Genomic DNA, 17,304 nt, shown 5'->3' on the forward strand with positions numbered 1-17,304 from the left:
CATACCTAATTTGTCCTTCAACCCACAATTAGGCTGCTTTAGTTTAGTCTGCCGGAACCAGAAACATTGATCATGATCTATAAATCTGCCATAAATTGGATGGCATCTATGCTTATATTATTTTATTTGTTTCCCTGTCTCAACCTCTGGACTCCTATCCTGAGGTCACCAGAACTGGACGGAGCCAGATCCATTCCTTCTTTATGTTGGACTCCACTGCTACGTGTCACGGTGTGATGATGACTAAATGCTGCCGGTGCCAGCCAAACATCACTTCAGTCTATTATGATGGACTTCAGAGGATGAAATGATGCCAACACTAACCATAAGACATGGGATACTTCATATGCCATTGTCTGAACCTTGGACTTAGGATAGACCACACCAAACCTCACCGAAATTACTGGCCAGGTTGAAATGCGATGCACCTCACTAATCTCTGCCTGCATCACCTCAGTCTATTGATGGACTACACTCTTGAAATGGAATACATAGACTATCAATTGCCAACAAAAGCCTTCATCACCCAATTAACAAGGACAATTGCATCTATGTGAAGTTCTGGAGTTAATCCAGGATGGACTTCAAAGACATTGGTCATTAATCTTACATTTCATACAAAATCTATATTTAAACACTGTCCCTTAACACTTACTTAGTTTAATAATTTTAAACCATGACTTGCACTATACATAAGTCATATTTACATTATATTCATGATGTTAGCCAGAGGGGAACTGGCCGCCACAGTGAGTCTGGTTTCTCCCAAGGTTATTTTTCTCCCATTAACCAACATTTTATTGAATTTTGTGTTTCTTGCCACAGTCGCCTTCAGCTTGCTTACTGAGGTTATTAATACAATTATTATTTAATGACTTATTTATTATTATTATTATATTTTATCTAGTGTTTATGCTGCCTCATTATCATTATATTATAATTATTTATGAAGGATCATGTGACACTGAAGACTGCAGTAATAAATAATAAAGTCTTTATGTAAAGAAAGTGTATAGTGATATTCTTTTATCTTAAAACTTGATTTTGATCATTAAGTCTTTCCACAGTGATAGGCCCAGGGGAGGGGTCTTTGTCTCCTCAGGTGTGAAATACATCCATATTCATGATAGTTCACGCCTCCTCGCATCTGACCTTTCTAACACTAAAAGTGTCATACAAAAGTTAAATTACTATATTGCTTTGTGTGAATGACTGATCAGGATGGTTTTAACATAATTTTGTAGCAAAAAGTCTAGGCTTCAAGATCCAGTTCTCAAAAGTATTGTGGACAAATGTTTAGTATGTGTTAAATGGCCTTATTTCAATGACTTAACATTTTTGTTTTTTCAAAAAACACGCATAAACGTGTACACACATGTTGCTCACATATTATTGTAGCCCAGTTTGTGCTGAATACAGTGTTATCAAACTTTAGCCATTAATATGTTTTTAAGCATCTGAAAAAAGCACAAATGTCAGGCCATGTCAAAACTTCTCCAGGGCTCAAAACACCCTCAGACCCCAGAGGGTTAAATGTATTTGGCTAAGGTGTATGTAAACTTCTGACTTCAATTGCATATTCAGTATATATAAATATAGATGATTAAGCTCAAGTGTCCTACTTTACAGGTTGTGGTGTATTTACCACATTTGAACACTTAAGTTCCGCTTTAAAAAAAATTCCACATAAAAACATTTTCTTATGTGGTTTTTAGGTAAAAATACATTTTAAGAAAATGACAAAAGTTGATTTGTTGCAGATGCCACTTGGTTTGATATATTGTCATTTAAGGCACTGCAAGTAATTCATTGTAAGCTTGTCTTTTTGGGGTCTCTGTACAAAAGTTTTGACAGAAAAAGTCTGAGCTTGTCTAGTACCAGGAAATCAGCAAGTCTATTGGCATACAGCTGGCTGCGCAGCTCATTGCAGCTGCGGCATTGCAGACCTTTCAGTGTGATTGTAATGAGATAGAGGTCTGTGCACTGACCTGAGCTCTATGTTTCAGAGTTACACAGCTGGGGACAGATAAGCAGAAACAGGGGCCCGGTTGGGTCACTGGCCCCAGGGTCGAGTGGTCACTGAAGTGTGGACACTATTCATCCACAACCCCCCTAATAGACTTCGACACAAATAGACACACATATCTGCCGAGACCAATGTTAGACCTCTTGCTTCAGTGATTAAGTGAATTATTTAAATTAATTTGAAGAAATGCCTATTGGAAAATAACCTACTTGTGGTTTCACACAGAGATAATTCTTTCAGGCATAACCTGAAAACAGAGTTAAGGTAACCTCAAAACACAACATTTTGAAAGCTTATCAAATATAAAACAATAATTTATTATTTCTCTCATTTTACAAGACATCAAATTGTGTTTCTAACTAATGATTTTTTTAAACTGTAGTATTTTGCGTAATACAATGGAGACCTATACAACAAGGCTTTTTGTCTACAACAGACATTAATATCAACATTAATAAAAAGGTTTAGATGTCAATAAATTGTTTTCGCTTTATGCATGTCTAAAGTAACAGTTGGAAATCACAGTAGCTTTTCGAAGTACAAACTTTAGAAAATCAGCACCTTTTCTTTAAAATCTGTAAAACCTTTTTTGTTTTCAATTAGTTTTAAAACCAAGACATAAGTACTGCAAAGTATACAAAATAAATGATAAAATTCTGTGATGACGATGAAGCTAAATATTTGCATTACTTTAATTAGCAATATGAATGCAAAGAAAAGTAAAATACTGCTTAACGTTACCTGTTGGAACATAAAGAAAATCAATAAATGTTGCTGGTTGTTTTGGCACACTGTCTTTGCATTGTTTTCAAAAACCTTATAAAGAGGCCAAATGGTAATTAGCTTCTTTAATGGAATATTTAAAACAGCAAGCTCAAAGATAGACATGAAAATAGCAAAGAAGGAGACACGTTCCTGTAACTTTAACAAATCCATCCAATGAGACCCTCATTGTACCTTCTCTTAGCAAATGACTAAGTTCCTTCAGACAAGGCATTCCTATTTCCAATATACAAATGTTGCCACATTGAACGAGGCAGGATTGTCTACCCCAATTGGTAGTGTTCTATATACAGCTCATTACATAAAAGACATATGCCTACACTGTGGTCACTGACAGCAGGGAGTTGTACACTCGTGTCCCATCAGGCGACTTTGTACCATGGGTCAACAGTTCTTGGATAGTCATCCAATTGTCAAATATTTTCTTGTTCCGCTTTTTCATCATCTTCTTGTGACTCAGTTCAATGATGTTGGGCTCCTTCTTGTCTTCTGCACTAACAGCTTGCTCCTTTAGACTGTCCATACGGCTCTGCTTCATAAACTCCCTGCGCTGACGGTGCTCCTTGGCACGGACGGCATGCTGCTTGCGTTCCTCTTTGCTCCAGTAACGACCCATCTTTAGCTCGCTGATGGTGTCGTCGTCCGTGGTCATTCCACTGCGTTCCTCTCGGATCCGTAGGGCACGCTCTTTCAAGAGCTTATCCCGGACAGGCCGCTTGGTAATGTAGCGTGTACCGTCACTGCGGATCTTTACCTTCCATTCCATCTTGGGTCCCAAGTCAACAGAAGCGACAGGGTCCCGGCACATGCTGACTAGGCTCATCTGGCTTTGGGCGTACTCCACTGACTTTTGCTGGATCAGTTGCATGTAGCTCTGGTAGTGCTGGGCATGGGCTGGGATGTGGGCATGTTTGTAGGGCGAATGTGGCTGAGCATGCCGGCTTGGTTTGCGCTCTCTCATTTCAGGCTGAGACCCAGCCTCCGCCTCTTTCGGCGATGTTGTCCAACTCCTGTTGGGGCTGCAAGCCTCTTGGACGGGTGAAAGTAGAGGCTTCAGAATTCTGTTGTCACCACAAGTTGCGGTACTTGGCCCTGCCTCAGCCTGATTTTCGTTTCCACGCCGCAAAGAGTTGTCGGGTGAGAGCTCTAGCGTGAGTGGTGTGCTACGACAACTTTCGCCAGTGTTGTAAGCACTGGAGCTGTCCTTGTCTGACTTTTCTGGAAGTTCGCTGATGTCGGCCAGCTCATGCCGTCTTGCATCCACACTTGTGTTGTAGTTGCGGAAGCCACTATTGTGCAGCATCCAAGGCTGTTCACGGCACTGTTCGCGTAAATGTTGCATGCGATGCGCTCTTACTATGCTCAAGCACTCAAGCTCAATAATGCGAAGTTCTTCGTTCAGAAGCTCCAACTCTTTGTCCACGCCCTCCTCGCCTACAGTGCCCTGCCCACCGACTATGCCACCGCTGGGCCAAAACAGGCTCTGCTGTGGGCTTCCACTCTGTACCTGACACTTGAGCTCCAGCAACTCCCTAAACCGCTCGCATTCGTCCACAGGGAAGTCACCCAAGAAGTCAGCATCAGCATAGTCAGCAGAAATGAAGGACTCGCTGCTGAAAGGGAGGTCTCCACTGCCTATGGTGTCCTGACTATAGGCGAGTCTGCGGCGGCTGCCTAACGTGGTGGAGGCGTTGGTCTGGTCATCTGCTAGGTTCTCCTGCTCAGAACTCTCATCATTACGGGTGCTGTCATCTGTGCGGCCCACTCCACTGTCCTTCTCATGACGTTGAGATGGAAGCGTGGCAGTGTCTGTTGTACCGCCATCCTCCTCATGCTTCTTCTGTGATAAAACAAGGAATAGCATTACTCTAATTGAAAATAATCAAAATATTCTAATTAAGACTTTGGCCCTGTTTACACCAGGTATTAATTTCAAATATGTCTTCAGTGATGAACTGTGATTAGATTTTATCAATAGGACAGTCTCTGATTTCTGAAGTGTATATAATAATTTTACACCAGTGGCTAATTGCATGTTGAGGTCAGGCATACCGAAAATGTCAATTTATGGCCTTTTCCGATTTTTTTTGGTTGGACCTTTGTTTTTTGTTTTATGCTGCTGGTAAAGATAACTTCTAAACTGCTAATATCCACCACTTTGCTAACTTCAACCTCACACCCTCTTTCCAAAACTGTGCTCTCCAAAGACATGTCAGCCAACCTATTGTCAGCAAACCCCAAAGCACAAAATTATGTACAGACAGAGTGTTTCTGATTGGCTTAAAAAGCATGGGCTGCTCTGCTGTCTCATTTTGGTTGTTTACACAGCTATTTCACCTATTTCAGTGAGATCTGTCGGATAGTAAGGACATTTGATGTGTTTACATTACAAATGCGATGTGACCATTTTCGTCCTTGACTACCTAAGAAAATGGTTTGATTGATGCATTGGTGCCTCTTTGCTTGACATCATGGGAAAATCAAAAGAAATCAGCCAAGACCTCAGAAAAAAATGTATTCTTGTGAGCAATTTCCAAATGCCTGAAGGTATCATGTTTATCTGTACAAACAATAGTACGCAAGTATAAACACCATGGGACCACACAGCCATCATGTCCGCTCAGGAACGAGACACATTTGGTCTCCTAAAGATGAACGTTGTTTGGTGTGAAAATGCAAATCAAAGGCAAAGGACCTTGTGATGATGCTGGAGGAAACAGGTAGACAAGTATCTATATCCAGTCCTATATCAACACAATCTGAAAGGCTGCTCAGCAAAGAAGAAGCCACTGCTCCAAAACTACCAAAAAAAAGCCAGACTATAGTTTGCAAATGCACATGGGACTTCTTACTTTTTGGAGAAATGTTTTCTTGTCTGATGGAACAAAAATGTAACTGTTTGGCCATAATGACCATCGTTATGTTTGGAGGAAAAAAGGTAAGGCTTGCAAGCTGAAGAACACCATCCCAACCGTGAAGCATTGGGGTTGCAGCATCATGTTGTGGGAGTGCTTTGCTTCAGGAGGGACTGGTGCACTTCACAAAATAGATTGCGTCATGAGGAAGGAAAGTGATGTGGATATATTGAAGCAACATCTCAAGACATCAGCGAGGAAGTTAAAGCTTGGTCGCAAATAGATCTTTCAAATGGACAATGACCCCAAGAATACCATAGTGATGCATTAGACCCTGTTTGCAGATGTATTTCACACTGTCCACTTGTGATAACCAGAGATAGTCAGTTAATGCGAAGTGTAAACAAGGCCTTTAACACATTTTAAAACTAAAATCCTGGATTTACTGCTTCACCTGCTGCAGTTACATAGCTCAGTGACAGACACTGAAATTATGATGGATATATTGGATGTTTTTACCATGACAGGCTGGCTATGACTGACTGACATATCTGCCGATTTACTTTCATGAGTGGCATTATGATGGATTTTCTGTACCTGCTGAAGCATGCTTGCAGTGAACTGCATAGCCTGATGATGCTGTTGCTCCAACATATCCATGTGGAGGTCGTCCAGGTAGTCGTTCCTGTCATCATCCATCCAGCCCTCATCTAGCTAAAACAACAAGGACAGGAGAAAAGCTATCACTTGTCCTTTAATGTTGGTCAACAGCGTGTGTGGTGTGTGTGGCTTAGGTTTCTAACCTGTATCTCTGGGCGAGCCAGTAGCAGGCACACATTTGGGTGTTCTTCACTGGTTAAAAGAGCCACTGCTTCTTCACGATTCTGAATCTCAATGCCATTGATCTTAATTTAAAGTGAAGTGGATATTTGCTTAGTTAAATGCCTGAATAAGAAAAATACATACATTTGTGTCTGGTTGATATGGAACAAACCTGGATGATTCGATCTCCCTGACGAATCCGTCCATCTTTTGCAGCAATGCTGTTCGGATCAATCTGCACAATGAGGAAAACTGCAGATCAAGCTTGGAAATTAAATAGATCTAACTGGCTAGTAATCAAAACCAATGTGGTTTTAAAGAAGATTTTCCAGACATTAACATGGACAAAAACTGCTATGATAAATGATACATGATTTGATACAGTTCTCCAACTTACCTCGCTGACATAGATCCCTGTCTCATCCTCATCATCTGTTCTGTAGCACACAGTTAACCCCAACTTATCCTGGATCTTAGTTCTATACAAATCCACTTCCTGTAAAGAGAGAATCACATTTTAAACTTGTGTGATCTAAAATTTTAAGATTTTTACATATTCTGAGGAAAATTTGATCAGTGCTTGCCCTTGCAAAACACGCCACCATAATGTTTGGGGTTTGGTGGTTGTTTCCAGGGTGTTGCTATAAGGTTGCCTAGGTATAAGTGGTACTGAGGGGTTGGAAGGTAATGGTTGGGGTGTTTTGGTTGCTCCTTACTAGCTCAAGTCAAAAGAGCCCACCCCAAGACTACATGAATTTGAAATTCTGGTCCTTAGATATAGCTCAGGTCCCTCCTTCAATGTACTGTAACTCTATGGCATTTCTCTTCACTATTTTGTTTTCATCTGCCAAGTGGTAACTTTAAAGGGGATTGCACACTGGACTCCAGAGACTGCTCGAATTTCTGCAGCGTCACGGAGCTCAACTCACATTTTTTTTTTTTTTTTATTAGACCTAAATCATTATCAAAAGACATGGATTAATTACTCTTGTATTGCTCATTCTTGAAGTAAACTTTGGTAACTTATGTGTGTACTGTCTGCCTCCTGAACCTCATCGACGTGCCGTGCTTGATACCTGTGCCATGTCCTAGCGATGATGCAGTGTGACGCTTCTTGTCTGGTGTGCAACCGTCTTAAGCCTGATCACTTCGAACATGTGGCTTGTTGAGGAGAGGTGCGCTATTACTTTTAAAGGTAAGGTAAAGTAAATCCATAGCATAAACCACGTGGGTTTAGTCATCATAAACTACAGGGTTTGTTGAAATGGGTATGCTTGCCTTAGCCAGCACTGTTGACATTTTTTTTTATACACATATCTGCTCTCTTGAATTGAATGTTTGAAAAATTTGAAAAGATAAGAGAGCACTATGAGAGTAACATGCTGCCACAATAATGCACATGAGCTGATTCTCATTCATATATATATATATATATACACTCACCTAAAGGATTATTAGGAACACCATACTAATACTGTGTTTGACCCCCTTTCGCCTTCAGAACTGCCTTAATTCTACGTGGCATTGATTCAACAAGGTGCTGAAAGCATTCTTTAGAAATGTTGGCCCATATTGATAGGATAGCATCTTGCAGTTGATGGAGATTTGTGGGATGCACATCCAGGGCACGAAGCTCCCGTTCCACCACATCCCAAGGATGCTCTATTGGGTTGAGATCTGGTGACTGTGAGGGACATTTTGGTACAGTGAACTCATTGTCATGTTCAAGAAACCAATTTGAAATGATTCGAGCTTTGTGACATGGTGCATTATCCTGCTGGAAGTAGCCATCAGAGGATGGGTACATGGTGGCCATAAAGGGATGGACATGGTCAGAAACAATGCTCAGGTAGGCCGTGGCATTTAAACGATGCCCAATTGGCACTAATGGGCCTAAAGTGTGCCAAGAAAACATCCCCCACACCATTACACCACCACCACCAGCCTGCACAGTGGTAACAAGGCATGATGGATCCATGTTCTCATTCTGTTTACGCCAAATTCTTACTCTACCATCTGAATGTCTCAACAGAAATCGAGACTCATCAGACCAGGCAACATTTTTCCAGTCTTCAACTGTCCAATTTTGGTGAGCTCTTGCAAATTGTAGCCTCTTTTTCCTATTTGTAGTGGAGATGAGTGGTACCCGGTGGGGTCTTCTGCTGTTGTAGCCCATCCACCTCAAGGTTGTGCGTGTTGTGGCTTCACAAATGCTTTGCTGCATACCTCGGTTGTAACGAGTGGTTATTTCAGGCAAAGTTGCTCTTCTATCAGCTTGAATCAGTCGGCCCATTCTCCTCTGACCTCTAGCATCAACAAGGCATTTTTTCCCACAGGACTGCCGCATACTGGATGTTTTTCCCTTTTCACACCATTCTTTGTAAACCCTAGAAATGGTTGTGCGTGAAAATCCCAGTAACTGAGCAGATTGTGAAATACTCAGACCGGCCCGTCTGGCACCAACAACCATGCCACGCTCAAAATTGCTTAAATCAACTTTCTTTCCCATTCTGACATTCAGTTTGGAGTTCAGGAGATTGTCTTGACCAGGACCACACCCCTAAATGCATTGAAGCAACTGCCATGTGATTGGTTGATTAGATAATTGCATTAATGAGAAATTGAACAGGTGTTCCTAATAATCCTTTAGGTGAGTGTATATATCAGTTGACTTGGACCAAATAATAAAGAAAAGCAGCCAATAAGTGCCCAACATAGATGGAAACTCCTTCAATATTGATAAAGATTTTGTTTAGTCACAACATAATTCTCATAGTTCCATTTATGTTATTTCATAGTTTTTATTATTCTAAAATGTGAATAAAAAAAAAATATAATAAATAACGAGTAAATGTTTCAAAACTTTTGACCGATAGAGTGTGTGTGTGTGTGTGTATATTTTTTATATATATATATACACACATTTTGCACAATCTTTTATGAAAATTAAGCACATTTAACACAAAAATTCTCATTACTGCAATGTGTCCAGATGTGTTTCTTTTTTTTTTCTTTTTTTTCTGGTATTCTAAAAATTCTCAATATTTAATGGTGATACTAATTAGATTCTCATTACTGTAATACAGGGAGTTTGTTTTATGGCACAACAGCATAAAGATGACTATAATAAAATGATTTTATTTTACAATGAAATCAAGATACTGTATATTAAAGACAGTCCAACTAATACTACCATGATGTATTAATACTTCACAATTTAAAAACTAAAAATGCACCTAGAACATGGTTATATTTACCCAAGATGTAATAGACCACAATTCATTTCTGTCAAATATTACATTTTTCTTTGCAGACAAAATCTTGATCCCTTCATTGCACATAAAGTTGATCAAGTTCAAGCCAATTTTGTATTTGGTAAGCTTTGTTACAAAATATTTATACATATGTCTGCCAACATGCTACTATGGTATGAAAAGACCTCCAAACATTAAAGAGTACCGTATTTCTACCACAGAACATCTAAAGCTCTTTTTGCCTATGTCCTTGAAGTACAAATGAGAGCATTAATCAAGGTAAACAAGGGGGCTGGTGTTGTGGTTGGGCATTCAAATTGGCCACAACCTGACCATTGATCTCAGTCTACTGCGGCTCCTTGGGGACTTTAGGGGCCAACAGAAGTTTGTCATGAGTGCTGTGTGGCCAGCATCTGCTGCTATAAGTCTTTGAACTTCATCTCTTTATGGACTGGCTCAAGACCCCTCATGATTCTCTGTCCAGCATTCTCATTATAGGGTTATCGGTCTACTCTTAATGTACACTATCAGGTCCATCACGCCAGTCATTCTTCTAATTCAACCCATCCAGTTATCCTCTTTCACTGTTGGGCAACAGCTACAATTTGTCTGCTAAAATATACAGTATATTAGTCTATGACAAGTAAATAATAATGTCACCATCTTATATCGGTTCAAGGACTAACACTGCAAAAATCATTTTCTTAATCAGTATTAATGTTTTGTTTTCCAGTTAAACATCTCAAAATCCTTAAACAAATGTAATAAAAATGATATGCTTATGTGTTATGTCGCTTTGGATAAAAGCGTCTGCCAACTGAATAAATGTAAATGTAAGAAAAAAAAATATTTAAGATAAGACTTGTTTTCAGAGAATATATCTTGAATTAAGTTCCTTCCTTGTTTTAAGCATAAATTCAAGATATTCAAGATGTTTCAATATATATATTCTCTCAAAACAAGTATTTTTATCTTACAAAATATTGCTTTTCTTACACCAAATTTGTCTTGTTTAAAGGATAATTATATGTATTTTTTGTCCTTCAGGAAAACAGGATACATTTACCAAATAGCATTTTTTTTCTTTATTTTATCCTCTCAATGAACAAGGCATGCTATTGCTATAACTGGCCACTTCTGTATCAGGTTATGGCTGGTCAGTTCAGAGATAGATCAGTAGAGACAGTTAGGCTGGAAAAGCCTGGCATCAGCATGCTAGATGTGCCGTATGTCTTAATTCACATTTCAGGGGAGACAGACTGAAAATGGGATGTCATAGGAAACAGATATATTGTGTGTCTATCAGTGTGTGCATTACCTCATACTCCAGCTCCTCTCTCTCTATCTCATGCTGCAAGCCCTCTAGGAAATCATTGGCGTCAAAGTACTCATGAACAGGAGAGTGTCTATGAAACAAAAAAGCCAAACCATAAACACAGATACTATAGAGGGACCGAACTGCTCTGCAAAGGAAAAACGTAGTAAACAATCTTTTCAGTATTGCCATAGTAACTCCATTTTCAAATTGTATTGGGAATGGTTTAGTGTGCACATCAAACTAACCCTGTATTCAATATCAAATTAATACGACTTTAAATACATTTTATGAAATTATTTGCTTTATGAAATGTAATCAGTTTGGTGGAGCTACCAATTTTGTAGTTCATGCAAATCATGTTTCCAGGGTGTTTAACCTATCATAGAAATTAATTAATTAAACAGAAGTTTAAAAGTTGATGGAAAATATGGTTCATCATATAATAAATATCTGGGGAAATGAGATATCAACAATTCTCCATTTCATTTAGTTAAGTAGCAAAGAAAAATCAATTAAAATCCTCTCTCATGGCAATAAGAAAGATAAGCTCCTGTCTTAACTTAGAGTCAAACCCTAAGGGGACACAAAGAGAGATGAGCAAGGACAGACAGGAAAGAAATAAAAATAAATAAATAATGAAAATCCAAAGAAATGACAGCAGCTTAATTTTGTTGTGTGACCTAGGCCACAACCCTGCTGTGCTGGTTGAGCAAAATTTTTATTCCTTTTTAAGACAATTCACAATTGAAAATATTTGCAAGAACCTCACATAAACATGTCCAGGCAAAAAAGAAGATTTAAATAAAATAAAATAAATTGCAAATTTCAAGTGGGCTTTCATGTGTCTTGCACTGAAGAGTCTTCTGTCTGGCCAATCAGCCATAAAGACCAGATCAGCGGAGAGTTGCAGTGATGGCAGTCCTTCTGCAAGTTTCTCCCATCTCCACATATGATCTCTGGAGCTTAACCAGAGTGATCATCAAGTTCTAGGTCACCTCTCTTACCAAGTCCTTTATCCCCGATTAATCAGTTTGGCCAGCTCTAGGAAGAGTCCTGGTTGTTCCAAACTTCTTCCATTTATGAACTATGGAGGCCACTGTGCTCTTGGGAACCTTCAATGCAGCTGAATATTTTTTTTGTAGCCTTCCTTAGATCAGTTCCTTTGACCTCATGGCTTTTTATTTGCTCTGATATGCATTTTCAGCTGTGAGCCCTTATATAGACAGTTGAGTGCCTTTCCAAATCATGTCCAGTCAATTGAATTTGCCACAGGTGGACTCCAATCAAAGTGTAGAAACATCTTAAAGATGATCCAGAGAAATGGGATGCACCTAAGCTAAATTTAAAATGTCACAGCATAGGGTCTGAATACCCATTATGGTCCAGCTGCTACGCAGGGCACCTGGTCAATGTGATATTTCAGTTTTTTCTTTTTAATACATTTGCAAAGTTATCAAAAATCTGGTTTTTGCTTTGTCATTATGGGGTATGGATTGTAGATTGCTGTTAAAATAAATTTTTTTTAGCATAACATAACAAAATGAAGGGGTCACTCTTAGTTATAACTCTCTAGTTATGTGCCACTCATAACTAAAATCTCTCATGTGTATTCTGATTAGCTTAGGGAGCTGTCACTCACCCCTCTGGCAGCAGGTATTGCTCAAGAACATCCACAGGTGGGGCAGACACAGGCAGTTTGCTGAGGGCCATGATATGCTGGAAGGTGATATCAGTCTGGGTGCTGATTTCCACTACTTGGGCATCCACGCTTGGACCTGTAGGTTTGGGCCTTGGTGCCCTGCGTAGCACCTGGACCATAATGGGTTCTTTAGCTGTACGGAAGGCCTCCACTGCCTGGTCGTGTGTCACCTTGGACATGTCCTTGCCATTGACCTGTTGAAACAGATAAACACAATATTGACATTAAAACAAGTAGCTTGAACATGTGTACAACCATAAATTACCTAAATATTTTTGTTTATGAGAATTTCTAAAATAGGCAAAATCATGTTTAGTGATGGTTACTATGGAAAGATTCACTATTACAAATAGCACATGCTTAGTGTTTGGGGAATTTGAACAAAAGTTGTTCCTTAGTATTCCACTTTGGCATGCAAGTCTCACGGTTTGTGCTACCAACATGAATGATACCGTAAATTGTGCAGCTTGTTGAGAAGAGGTGGGTCTACTGTTCTAAGTTACCAGACATTTCGATAAAATGGGCAAAAAATAGATTTATACTGAATAACTTACCTGGACTGCGTTTCCAAAAAGTTGATCATAGAAGCCATTGGTGCCAATGGTCTCTGTGATCAATTTAAGCTTGCAATGATTTTGGGAAACGCAGCCCTGAGCCATATATAGGACCAGAATATCAGAGGGAAGGCAACTCTCTAAATAAACAATTGTGCTTGGTGGCTGATTACTAAAAACTGGGTTCCTATAGCTAGCAACACCATGATCATGAGTTTGATTCTGAGGAAACACATAGATTAATAAAATGTATACATGTAATGCACTGTAAATCACTTTGGATAAAAGTATCTGCCAAATGCATAAATGTAAATGTTGAAAAAACAACACTCCATACAGTATAACTGCAGTAAAAAGACAAATTCTTTAAAAGTGAAAACTGAAGGCAATGGAGCATGGAAAACAACTGTTATAGAACAGAACAAACAAGAGCATAAATTAGATTGCACACTTCTACTAATTAATCAAGGTCATTAAACAAACTGAACTGGGGGGTTGGGTAAACTCATTTAGTTAAGAAATTTCAAGTCAAGGGCCACCCTGGAAGATGATGCTGGTGCTGCTGTAGGGCCAAAGCTTAGTGCACCAATTAAGAGCAGCGCTTTGCTGATAAGGGTTTAACGGAATAAGAAAGAAAAGGTTCAAAGCAATCTTTTAGTGCAGAAACACAAGACCAGATGGGGACCAGAGTTGTACACAAAAATAGCCATTCTAAATATTTTTTTTTTTTTATAGAAGTCGCATTTACAAAATTACAAATGATTGCTGTTGACCTTACAAAAAAGTACTGTGGTGGTATCATGGTACAGTGATGGTATAAGATGGGAATACAATAGTACTTTGATATGTAACTTACCATATTCGTGTTTCATGTAAATTACAAGTGGTCAACTGATATAGGCTTTTTTTAAAGGCCAATGCCAATTTCTAGAGCTCAGGGTAGCTGATGGCTGATGTAACACCAAATGTCTGAAATCAATTTTACATAAGATTTAAAATGTACTAAAAGCATTGCAAAGCAATGTTAATCAGCCAAACTGTTGTGTCGTTAATCTCAAATTAATCGCAGATTAATCAGTAGTATTTACATGAAACTCCAAGGTACTTCAAAGCATACCATAGTACTACTGTGGCACATCCCCCCAAAAATTAAAATGTTGCCACGCTATGTCCAAAAAAACAAAACGAAGACATTTAACTTTTCTGTTAATATTACACAAACAATATGTATAAATAAATTCTAATACAAGTTTTGAGAGAGATTTCAAGGAGCTTTTGTTTAAGGCATAGTATAGGACCACAGAAATATCTAACACAAACGTTCTGGAAATGGTAAGGTTGATGTCAAGGTAAACTGAAAATCTTAACTGACTTCATTAAGATGTAGAAGCATAACAGTCTGCATTAGTGCAGCTGCTAACAGGATATTTGACCTTGGGTGAACTATCTCTCTTATCTGAGAGCTTACAGAGCTTTTCCTTGTGTGCTTGTCTCAATGGACACAGCATTCCCCATTTGTTCAATTTTGATTCCTGGATGAGAGACAGCTCAGAAAAAGATCAGTGCTTGAGGCACTCACAAACATGTATGCAAGGCTGCTCATACACACACACGTAGGCTTAGTACAAGAAGGTGATGAAATTCATGGAAAACAACACAAGAAATTGGGTGATGCATTAGTTGAGAATACAGAAATACCTTATTAGGGTGAACACCAATCCAAATGCTCACACCTATATTTTTTTAACAGAAATATTCCAGTTTCACGATTAATTTTCTGATAGATACGCACATTTTCACTAGTTGAAATCCAGTTCTACTATATTGGTAATTAACACACCACGACCACAGAATTGAACAGCCTCTCATACAGCTTTAGTTATTTATCCAATGAAACCCATTTTGTATTCAGAATTCTGTTAACTTCTGCTTCAAAAATAATCACTTGTGAGAACATTAAAGATTTCAATTCACAGGCCGCTGGATCGAAAAGATTTCCAAACAGACAGTAATGTGTGCACACACTAGGGATCAGCATACTCCAGCATTGAAGGTATATGTTAACTAATAACCAAAACTAATCCCAGCCTAAGGGATAATTGGAGCATCCAGTATGACTCCAAATTCTGAAATATCAAAAGCTGGGGAAAAAATAAAAAATAAATAGTATGATTCACCATCTCTGTTTAACAACTGAACATTGAGGAAGTCTTCAAAATTACCCTTTAAAAAGTACCATGGTACAGTGATGATAATACCAGGGTACTTTTATATATGTACCAAGGTCTTGAAGGATTACATATTCATATTTATAGTATTTAAGTTACTTCAAATAATATCAAGGTATTCACAAAACAAATTTGCATTACTTTGGTACTCCAAGGCTATCCAAATAATTCCATGGCAGTACCATGATATTTGTCCAAAAACCATGATATTGTCATGGTACTAAAAGGTAATTACAAAATACCATTGCCATGGCATTAGCATGGTGCATGTTCAAAAAACAGGGTACTACCAAGGTACTCTGTGGTACTCAAAAAATACCATTGGTAATTAATTTTTTTGCCAATGCTGTTACTTAAGATGCCAACTCTGTTAAAAGGTAATAACATGATACTTTCAGAGGCTGTTCAGATGATTACAATATTTGTATAATATGGTATTTACAAAGTACTTCAAATAATACCTTGGCATAATCGTGGAATATTTTTTAAAACATGTTATTATCGTCATATTCAGAGGCACTTAAAAAAATACAATCTGGATTTTTGTGTGCAATTGCTGTTACTTTAGATGACAGTTCTGTTGTTTTTTTTCTTTGCCAATTCTTCTCTTTATTCTAATTGTTCATTTTAGTTCTTTATTTGACCTTTAAACTCCTTGTATTCATTTCTGTATAGGTTCTCATAAGACACAAGTGCATAGGAATCCCTCTCCTTCGTGTAGCCCACGACCCCCGAGACAAAGTCTCAATCCTGGAAGCATTCTGCCTGACTGCCCTACCACTAAGTATTCCCCTCTTTCTAGCACGGGGAGGGGCACCGCGGCCTCCATTCACTCAGCTCACCCCTGAAACTGCCTGCAAACACCTCACTGAGGAGCACCAGAATAGAGCAAACTGAGAGCTTCACTCTCAGTGGCACTGGGACGTCCAACTTCCATTGACTGAGTCAGTAAATTGGAACACATTTCACACAAAACATTTATAGAAAATAAACATTACATCTAATTCAAAATATCATAAAATACCCTTTTACCTCAGAGGCAAGCTTTATATGGTTAACTGAGAGGACAAAGTTGGGAAAGTCATAAAAATCTGATTGGCCAATCAAAGCATTCTGTGGTCAATTTCCAGTATACTAAACATGATCATTACCTTAACCACAGGTCAGCACAGGATCTTCATCATACAGATAATTTGCAAGAATGACATGGCTCTTGGCCTTACAGGTCTTGATCTGAGGCCACATCCACACAAAGGTCACAGGTATACTTAGTTTTTGCACATTCTGTATCAGCTTGCGGCTGATCGACCGTGTTGCCTATGTGAGTATACTCTTCTGACTTTTTTTAAACGTTTTTGCTACAACACTCATCCACACTGAACAGCATTTTCCTCCACCAAAAACACTTACGAAAAACACTCTTGTACCACATACTTTGGAAAACTATGACACTAGGAAATGTTGATGTTTTCATCCAAAAGCTAACTAGTCTGGATGTGGCCTTAGTCTAGGTGTTAGGTTTGGTCTGGACCTGGGCCTCAAGGAGTCTAGTCTTGGCCTGGGTCTCAGTTTGGCAGGGCTTGGTCTGGTCTTTCACTCTTTATGTATTTGTTTGTTATTTCATTCAGAATCAGGAAGGGAATCCTCTTTACAGTCAACGAAGAAGGTTTTCTTGGCCGACTTGAAACACAGCAACCTTTATATGTTTTGGCATGCCGTCTCTGTGTGGATTAAGCAGCAAACAGAGGGAAACTAATGCCGCTTA

At 38.9% G+C, this 17,304-nt stretch overlaps 1 protein-coding gene across 2 annotated transcripts in view; it reads right to left on the reverse strand.

Moving 5' to 3' along the window:
• Positions 1-2,356: 2,356 nt before the first annotated feature.
• LOC127654311 (E3 ubiquitin-protein ligase PDZRN3-B-like) overlaps positions 2,357-17,304 on the reverse strand; it is a 149,502-nt gene continuing 134,554 nt past the window's right edge. For both annotated transcript variants that reach the window (XM_052141436.1, XM_052141437.1), the window contains 7 exons: positions 12,698-12,951; positions 11,059-11,146; positions 6,884-6,982; positions 6,659-6,721; positions 6,468-6,569; positions 6,262-6,378; positions 2,357-4,649 (listed from right to left, as the gene is read on the reverse strand). In XM_052141436.1, the coding sequence (XP_051997396.1) occupies positions 3,126-4,649; positions 6,262-6,378; positions 6,468-6,569; positions 6,659-6,721; positions 6,884-6,982; positions 11,059-11,146; positions 12,698-12,951 (2,247 nt within the window). In that variant the 3' untranslated portion in view covers positions 2,357-3,125. The remainder of the gene's footprint in view (positions 4,650-6,261; positions 6,379-6,467; positions 6,570-6,658; positions 6,722-6,883; positions 6,983-11,058; positions 11,147-12,697; positions 12,952-17,304) is intronic.

This window comes from Xyrauchen texanus, chromosome 13 (genome assembly GCF_025860055.1).
Source record: "Xyrauchen texanus isolate HMW12.3.18 chromosome 13, RBS_HiC_50CHRs, whole genome shotgun sequence".
Taxonomy (NCBI): domain Eukaryota; kingdom Metazoa; phylum Chordata; class Actinopteri; order Cypriniformes; family Catostomidae; genus Xyrauchen; species Xyrauchen texanus.